We start from the raw sequence: 9,715 nt of genomic DNA on the forward strand, positions 1-9,715 counted from the left end.
TTCTGCTCATGTACTAAACTAACCAATTAGAGCCCTTTCTACCACTTAGGTCCTGAACTAGTCAATCACAGCCCTCTCTACCACTTAGGTCCTGGACTCGTCAATCACAGCCCTGAGCTAGTCAATCACAGCCCTCTCTACCACTCAGGTACTGAACTAGTCAATCACAGCCCTCTCTACCACTTAGGTCCTGGACTAGTCAATCACAGCCCTGAACTAGTCAATCACAGCCCTCTCTACCACTCAGGTCCTGGACTAGTCAATCACAGCCCTCTCTACCACTTAGGTCCTAAACTAACCAATCACAGCCCTGAACTAGTCAATCACAGCCCTCTCTACCACTCAGGTCCTGGACTAGTCAATCACAGCCCTCTCTACCACTTAGGTCCTGAACTAACCAATCACAGCCCTGAACTAGTCAATCACAGCCCTCTCTACCACTTAGGTCCTGAACTAACCAATCACAGCCCTCTCTACCACTTAGGTCCTGAACTAGTCAATCACAGCCCTCTCTACCCCTTAGGTCCTGAACTAACCAATCACAGCCCTGAACTAGTCAATCACAGCCCTCTCTACCACTTAGGTCCTGAACTAACCAATCACAGCCCTCTCTACCACTTAGGTCCTGAACTAGTCAATCGCAGCCCTCTCTACCACTTAGGTCCTGAACTAGTCAATCACAGCCCTCTCTACCACTTAGGTCCTGGACTAGTCAATCACAGCCCTCTCTACCACTCAGGTCCTGAACTAGTCAATCACAGCCCTCTCTACCACTTAGGTCCTGAACTAGTCAATCACAGCCCTCTCTACCACTTAGGTCCTGAACTAGTCAATCACAGCCCTCTCTACCACTTAGGTCCTGAACTAGTCAATCACAGCCCTCTCTACCACTTAGGTCCTGAACTAGTCAAACCCAGTGCTCTCTACCACTTAGGTCCTGGACTAGTCAATCACAGCCCTCTCTACCACTTAGGTCCTGGACTAGTCAATCACAGCCCTCTCTACCACTTAGGTCCTGAACTAGTCAATCACAGCCCTCTCTACCACTTAGGTCCTGAACTAGTCAATCACAGCCCTCTCTACCACTTAGGTCCTGAACTAACCAATCACAGCCCTGAACTAGTCAATCACAGCCCTCTCTACCACTCAGGTCCTGAACTAGTCAATCACAGCCCTCTCTACCACTTAGGTCCTGAACTAATCAATCACAGCCACAATCACAGCCCTCTCTACCACTTAGGTCCTGAACTAACCAATCACAGCCCTGAACTAGTCAATCACAGCCCTCTCTACCACTTAGGTCCTGAACTAGTCAATCACAGCCCTCTCTACCACTTAGGTCCTGAACTAGTCAATCACAGCCCTCTCTACCACTTAGGTCCTGAACTAGTCAATCACAGCCCTCTCTACCACTTAGGTCCTGAACTAGTCAATCACAGCCCTCTCTACCACTCAGGTCCTGAACTAACCAATCACAGCCCTCTCTACCACTTAGGTCCTGAACTAGTCAAACCCAGCGCTCTCTACCACTTAGGTCCTGAACTAGTCAATCACAGCCCTCTCTACCACTTAGGTCCTGAACTAGTCAATCACAGCCCTCTCTACCACTCAGGTCCTGAACTAGTCAATCACAGCCCTCTCTACCACTTAGGTCCTGAACTAGTCAATCACAGCCCTCTCTACCACTTAGGTCCTGAACTAGTCAATCACAGCCCTCTCTACCACTTAGGTCCTGAACTAGTCAAACCCAGCGCTCTCTACCACTTAGGTCCTGAACTAGTCAATCACAGCCCTCTCTACCACTCAGGTCCTGAACTAACCAATCACAGCCCTCTCTACCACTTATGTCCTGAACTAGTCAATCACAGCCCTCTCTACCACTCAGGTCCTGAACTAACCAATCACAGCCCTCTCTACCACTTAGGTCCTGAACTAGTCAATCACAGCCCTCTCTACCACTCAGGTCCTGAACTAACCAATCACAGCCCTCTCTACCACTTAGGTCCTGAACTAGTCAAACCCAGCGCTCTCTACCACTTAGGTCCTGAACTAGTCAATCACAGCCCTCTCTACCACTTAGGTCCTGAACTAGTCAATCACAGCCCTCTCTACCACTCAGGTCCTGAACTAGTCAATCACAGCCCTCTCTACCACTTAGGTCCTGAACTAGTCAATCACAGCCCTCTCTACCACTTAGGTCCTGAACTAGTCAATCACAGCCCTCTCTACCACTTAGGTCCTGAACTAGTCAAACCCAGCGCTCTCTACCACTTAGGTCCTGAACTAGTCAATCATAGCCCTCTCTACCACTCAGGTCCTGAACTAACCAATCACAGCCCTCTCTACCACTTATGTCCTGAACTAGTCAATCACAGCCCTCTCTACCACTCAGGTCCTGAACTAACCAATCACAGCCCTCTCTACCACTTAGGTCCTGAACTAGTCAATCACAGCCCTCTCTACCACTTAGGTCCTGAACTAGTCAATCACAGCCCTCTCTACCACTTAGGTCCTGAACTAGTCAAACCCAGCGCTCTCTACCACTCAGGTCCTGGACTAGTCAATCACAGCCCTCAGGTACTCAATTTACCAGTCAAGCCACTGCGGAGAATGGGACAGGTGATCAGTTGAGTTAATAGTTCAAGGTTCAACTAATGAAGTTTGTCTCTGTGTTTCTGTGTTCCCAGATTGTGAAGGTGTTGAACCTGTACACTCCAGTCAACGAGTTTGAAGAGAGGGTGTCTGTTACCTTCATACGAACCATACAGGTAAGACCTGTCTGTCTGTCTGTCTGTCTGTCTGTCTGTCTGTCTGTCTGTCTGTCTGTCTGTCTGTCTGTCTGTGCATATAAGTAACTGTAACTAATGTATATATTTTCTCTCTCCCTCTCCTTTGTTCCCTCTTCTCTCTCTCTCTCTCTCTCTCTCTCTCTCTGTGTCTCTCTCTATCTCTCTCTGTGTGTCTCTCTCTCTGTCTCTCTCTCTCTCTCTCTCTCTCTCTCTCTCTCTGTGTGTCTCTCTCTATCTCTCTCTGTGTGTCTCTCTCTCTGTGTCTCTCTCTGTGTGTCTCTCTCTATCTCTCTCTGTGTGTCTCTCTCTCTGTCTCTCTCTCTCTCTCTCTCTCTCTCTCTCTCTCTGTGTGTCTCTCTCTCTCTCTCTCTCTCTGTGTGTCTCTCTCTATCTCTCTCTGTGTGTCTCTCTCTGTGTCTCTCTCTGTGTGTCTCTCTCTGTGTCTCTCTCTGTGTGTCTCTCTCTCTGTGTCTCTCTCTCTCTGTGTCTCTCAGACACGTTTGCGGGACCGCTGTGAGACTCCTCAGCTGTTGATGGACACTAAGATTATCTACCCAGTCACCTTCCCTTTCAACCCCTCCTCTCTGGCCCTGGAGACTATCCAAATACCAGGCTCCCTCAACCTAGCCTTCCTTACCCGCGTCTAACACATGACTAATATATAGGCTATACATAGGTACACGTGCAATCACATGCATACACAAACCATTCTCTTCCTAACACATCCAAACACTTACATACAGTACACATACACATACACACGCTCAGCTTCCACCCTACGGTAGTCTTTATGTCAGTAGTTGAAAGCCCATCCTCCTCCGCGTGTACAAATGCTCAACTCTAAGTGAATGCACCGCTACAGGCCACCTTTTCTCCTATCTTACCCCCTTTTACTAAGCTACACTCCCCACCTACAACCCCATTTAACACCTAGTACCGTGTTCCCCCAGTCCTCTTTTCTCTTCTGTGTTCTCTTCTCAATAGTGTAGTGTTTTCTAGCAGTCCGGTTCTCCCATAGGAATGTATTACGGTACACTTAAGCTAGCTGTCCAGGGCTAGCATCACAGCTAGCTAGCTCCTTCAGCTGAGCTCAGCTAGCATCTGTTGTGATATGATAGGATGCTAACGCTTCTACAGTTATCTAGCTAGCATCTGTTGTGTTATGATAGGATGCTAACGCTTCTACAGTTATCTAGCTAGCATCAGTTCTGAGTACATCGTTATCAACTCACCCACTGAACACAGTCAAGCCAAGTGCAGTACCCATTGTCTGTACCATACTTTTATACATATATAAATACATATAAATATTAATATATACATATATATCACACTAGGGTGTTTTATTTATTGCATTTATCTCACTCCCTTTCCTAAATACGTTTTTCTTTGCAGACAGAAAACATGGATACCATAGACATGTAGGCTTATCTCTCCAGCTTTCCAGACCGGTTCCAGACCGGTTCCAGACCGGTTCCGGACCGGAGAGAAGTATGGCCATGGAAAGACCACTAGAGTCCTATAGTATTAGAATTATGTCTATAGCAGATTAACTATGTAGTCTCATTTAATTAGCGCTATTTAATGTAGGTTTTTATTTGTTTAGCTCATGATGTATTGTGCTTTAAGATCTCTCTGCCGTAGCTTGGTCCTGTGTAACCTGCTTCTCTAGTAGAGCTGCACTTTAGCACCGCTGCACCAGAGGTTGAAATGGAGGATTAGACTGGAACAGAGGTTGAAATGGAGGATTAGACTGGAACAGAGGTTGAAATGGAGGATTAGACTGGAACAGAGGTTGAAATGGAGGATTAGACTGGAACAGAGGTTGAAATGGAGGATTAGACTGGAACAGAGGTTGAAATGGAGGATTAGACTGGAACAGGTTGAAATGGAGGATTAGACTGGAACAGAGGTTGAAATGGAGGATTAGACTGGAACAGAGGTTGAAATGGAGGATTAGACTGGAACAGAGGTTGAAATGGAGGATTAGACTGGAACAGAGGTTGAAATGAAGGATTAGACTGGAACAGAGGTTGAAATGGAGGATTAGACTGGAACAGAGGTTGAAATGGAGGATTAGACTGGAACAGAGGTTGAAATGGAGGATTAGACTGGAACAGAGGTTGAAATGGATAGAGGATTAGACTGGAACAGAGGTTGAAATGGATAGAGGATTAGACTGGAACAGAGGTTGAAATGGATAGAGGATTAGACTGGAACAGAGGTTGAAATGGATAGAGGATTAGACTGGAACAGGTTGAAATGGATAGAGGATTAGACTGGAACAGAGGTTGAAATGGATAGAGGATTAGACTGGAACAGGGGTTGAAATGGATAGAGGATTAGACTGGAACAGGTTGAAATGGATAGAGGATTAGACTGGAACAGGTTGAAATGGATAGAGGATTAGACTGGAACAGGGGTTGAAATGGATAGAGGATTAGACTGGAACAGGGGTTGAAATGGATAGAGGATTAGACTGGAACAGGGGTTGAAATGGATAGAGGATTAGACTGGAACAGGTTGAAATGGATAGAGGATTAGACTGGAACAGAGGTTGAAATGGATAGAGGATTAGACTGGAACAGAGGTTGAAATAGATAAGAGGATTAGACTTGCAATAGATGGCTAGACTGGACAAGTAGTTTAGATAGTTTTATACCCATACCTATCAGGTTTAGACGGCTTCAGCTACTGTACTTGCTTCTCCACTTTAACTAAGTAGTTTGGTTCCAAAACCCCTACAAGAGAACTCACTAACTCACACAAACACACACACACTAGTGACTGTTGTTAAAAACAGAAGCACACTGGATCCTACATATCCACTACCACAGCGTTTCCCAAAACTATTGGTCGCGACCCCATGTGTGGTTGCCTGATTTTTAAAAATGGGGTCGAAAAAAAATACAATAAAACCACGCTTTGTTCATAGAACCAGGGTTACGTCAGTAACCTCCGGTAGCCTCTAGATACAGTTGTAATAAACAGAGCTTTTTCTGTTCTCTTCCTACAAATGTGGCTCTATCTTTTAAACGGTTCAAGATACAAAATATTATGACCCCATCACTGAAAGATAAGACTCTCAGGAACACGTATGTGTCTTCTGTTTCCCCCTACAATGGCCAGAAGCCTCATTAGGACAGAGTGGACAAGACCAGGAACTAAATCAGCTAAAACAATAAGTTTACGTTAGCGTTGATTACATCACTTTTTTCTACATGGTGGAGTCGTGATTTTTTTTTTGTTAGATCAAAATGGGTCTGCGGACCAAAAGAGTTGGAACTCCTGCAGTACCAACTACTACATATCTTCACTTCTAAATATCTACATGCCCTCGCCCCACCACTCTGTCCGCTCCACTCTCTGTAGGTATTCCTTTCAGTATTATAGCCTTGGAAAGGAGGTTGTGTGTGTTACTAAACCTGGTTATCACTGAGCCAGTCTGTTTTACTGTAGTTGCTCTCATAATCCATCACATTTAGACTCAATATCAACCATGTCTTGAATGTTTTTCCCTACAGCCTGTATGATAATACTGTCATGTCAGCTTTACTCCAGAAACTAAATCACTGCTTTGTAGACAAACTATTACATGCCCTGGCTACAGTCTCAACTCTAACCTACTCTAACGCTTACCCCCTTCTTTCATTCCCTACTAACCTACAATAACAATTCCTTCACTGTCTCCCAAACCCCCTCTTCACTGTGTCCCAACATCAGCCAAGTCTGTTTTCATGGCTCTACTTTTAGAGAAAGCAGCCATGTTGTTACTCAGCACCAGATAGTGACCAGGAGAGGGCGACGTTGGTCACATGACTGTGGCTTCTATAGAACCAGACGTTCTGCCAGATGTTCTATAGAATCAAAGAAGATCTACAAACATTCTATTCACTACTACTAAGGTCCTTCTAACCTCTCTGACTGGTCAACCGCTGAGGGACAGAAAGGATGGAACTACATTTATCATCATCGTTGCCTCTCTTCCTTACTTGTGACATCAGTGTTCACCCATACCCTAACTGCTCATCAACCATCAACTTTATTTAACCATCAACCTTATTGTTTAACCTTCAACCTTATTTTACCGTGAACCTTATTATTTACCGTGACCTTTATTTGCCTAGCAGCCCTGACCCTTTGAACTTTGTTCCCTGGCCTATAGAGAGACACGCGGCTCAGAAAAACATATTATTATTACTATCATTGATGTAGAAGTCAAATTCATGTTTAAACTTGTTTTGTGGTGCAATTTAATGAATAATCCTATATTTATTATTGGGACCACCATGAGTGTATTGTATAAAAATAAAAATTTGCCTTTTTGTAACATTTTTGCAGCATTGCATTTTAATGAAGGATTTTTAGGAATAAGTTTTAAGTTGTTCAACATGTGTATAGTGATACCAGATCTAAAATGCATATCTGCATCTTGGACAATACTGGAAAATGATAGTGGAATACTGCAGGTTCTACCCTAGTGAATGTTTTAGAGCTGTTATTGATCATGCATATAGGAGGACTTCATTGTTACTCATGTTAGGAACAAAGCCTTACATATGATGTTAAAAACACTATCATCTCCTGTCTCTGTGTCTGTCTGTTACACAACTACTGTTTTAAAAAGTAGCATTATTATTATTGAATGTTTTGACAAGTTGTCCTTAGATCTTATTTCAGAGGCTGGGATGGAAGGATTGTTTTGCTTTTTGTCTAGTTGCACTTTTTGAAATATTTACTGAACAAGTTAGTAAACGCTGATAAAGTTAGCTCTGTCTGCCCTTAACCCATCTGATATGATTCTAATTTCTTTGATCATCATGTGGTTTATGTTCCTCCAGAGAGGTCATCTAGCTGTAGTCATTTACACAGTAGAAGGCTATAGTCTTAGTGACTGTCCCAAATGGTACCATATTCACTAGATAGTGCACAACTTTTGACCAGGGCCCATAGGGAAAAGGGTGCCATTTGGTATGTACCCTTACTCCATTTCTATGATAAGCCTTATTTAAGCAGTGTAGATGGACCACTCTTCCCGCTCTCCTCTTCCCTTATAGTGTCCCACTCTGTACATGCCATGTGCCTCAGACAGGCTTGTTCATGTAGACACTCTGTACATGCCATGTGCCTCAGACAGGCTTGTTCATGTAGACACTCTGTACATGCTGTCTGCCTCAGACAGGCTTGTTCATGTAGACACTCTGTACATGCTATCTGCCTCAGACAGGCTTGTTCATGTAGACACTCTGTACATGCTGTCTGCCTCAGACAGGCTTGTTCATGTAGACACTCTGTACATGCCATGTGCCTCAGACAGGCTTGTTCATGTAGACACTCTGTACATGCTGTCTGCCTCAGACAAGCTTGTTCATGTAGACACTCTGTACATGCTATCTGCCTCAGACAGGCTTGTTCATGTAGACACTCTGTACATGCCATGTGCCTCAGACAGGCTTGTTCATGTAGACACTCTGTACATGCTGTCTGCCTCAGACAGGCTTGTTCATGTAGACACTCTGTACATGCTGTCTGCCTCAGACAGGCTTGTTCATGTAGACACTCTGTACATGCCATGTGCCTCAGACAGGCTTGTTCATGTAGACACTCTGTACATGCCATGTGCCTCAGACAGGCTTGTTCATGTAGACACTCTGTACATGCTATCTGCCTCAGACAGGCTTGTTCATGTAGACACTCTGTACATGCCATGTGCCTCAGACAGGCTTGTTCATGTAGACACTCTGTACATGCTGTCTGCCTCAGACAGGCTTGTTCATGTAGACACTCTGTACATGCTGTGTGCCTCAGACAGGCTTGTTCATGTAGACACTCTGTACATGCTGTGTGCCTCAGACAGGCTTGTTCATGTAGACACTCTGTACATGCTGTCTGCCTCAGACAGGCTTGTTCATGTAGACACTCTGTACATGCTGTCTGCCTCAGACAGGCTTGTTCATGTAGACACTCTGTACATGCTGTGTGCCTCAGACAGGCTTGTTCATGTAGACATTCTGTGGTACGACCGGTCTTCACCTCATTTGAGATATACATTTTAACATCTCCAGATGGTTATTAAAATAGATAATTAAAATCTCCCTTTTTATGGTTTTGACAATTGAGGTCAATGCTAAAGTATCACATCAAGTCACGACATCATCACTAACCGACACATCTCATTGATCTAATGATCTTCAGACTTCATACAGTCCACCTGTGGTAGAGATGCTGAACTCTGCTCTTCTCCTCTCCATCTCCTCTCTCCTCCCGTGTGTACATCAGGAGAACTGGACTGTGTGTATAATTCCTGGTAGCTGTACTTAGTGAATGTTTTCACCATTAAGAAACTTGGAATAAGTTTAAATTGTCAAACCCTGTAAAAGACAAATAAAGGAATTCAGCACTGAACATATTTGTTTATTTTTTTGTCCAAAGCCAAAGGCAAGCTGTGGTCATGAATGGGTTATGGAAATAATATCAGTTATTATATTATTGTATTACTTATAAACATTCTGCCATGGAATTTAGCTTTAAGTTCATATTAAATACGTGAACTATTTCTGCTCTCAGACCGTCCAGTGGCTAGCTGACCTATAGCCTGAACAAGTAATACAGCCCTTATTAACTACAGATCTAGGATCAGATAACCTTACCACCAATAATAACATTTACCATTAGTGAATGGGAAACAATCTGACCTTGGACCAGTGATTAGGGACAGCTTCTATCCAGTCCTAATACTTTTGGCTTCGTCCCAAATGGAACTATATTCTCTTTCTAGTGTACTACTTTTGACCAGGCCATCGGGTTCTGGACATAAGAAGTGCACTTTAAAGGGGATATGGTGCCATTTGGGACGTGGCCCTGGTCTGTACCTGAGGGTAATACTGTGGCATGGTCAAAGCCCTTGGTAAGTAGCTTAGTGTTTC

At 44.1% G+C, this 9,715-nt stretch overlaps 1 protein-coding gene across 1 annotated transcript in view; it reads left to right on the plus strand.

The window, feature by feature from the left end:
• The window catches only part of myo5aa (myosin VAa), a gene marked incomplete in the record, with an annotated part of 100,621 nt that extends 93,500 nt beyond the window's left edge, over window positions 1-7,121 (plus strand). Inside the window, 2 exon segments of the mRNA XM_029767954.1 lie at window positions 2,688-2,768; window positions 3,284-7,121. Of these exon segments, the coding sequence (XP_029623814.1) occupies window positions 2,688-2,768; window positions 3,284-3,436 (234 nt within the window).
• Between the last annotated feature and the right edge of the window lie 2,594 nt (window positions 7,122-9,715).

This window comes from Salmo trutta, chromosome 12 (assembly GCF_901001165.1).
Source record: "Salmo trutta chromosome 12, fSalTru1.1, whole genome shotgun sequence".
Lineage (NCBI taxonomy): Eukaryota > Metazoa > Chordata > Actinopteri > Salmoniformes > Salmonidae > Salmo > Salmo trutta.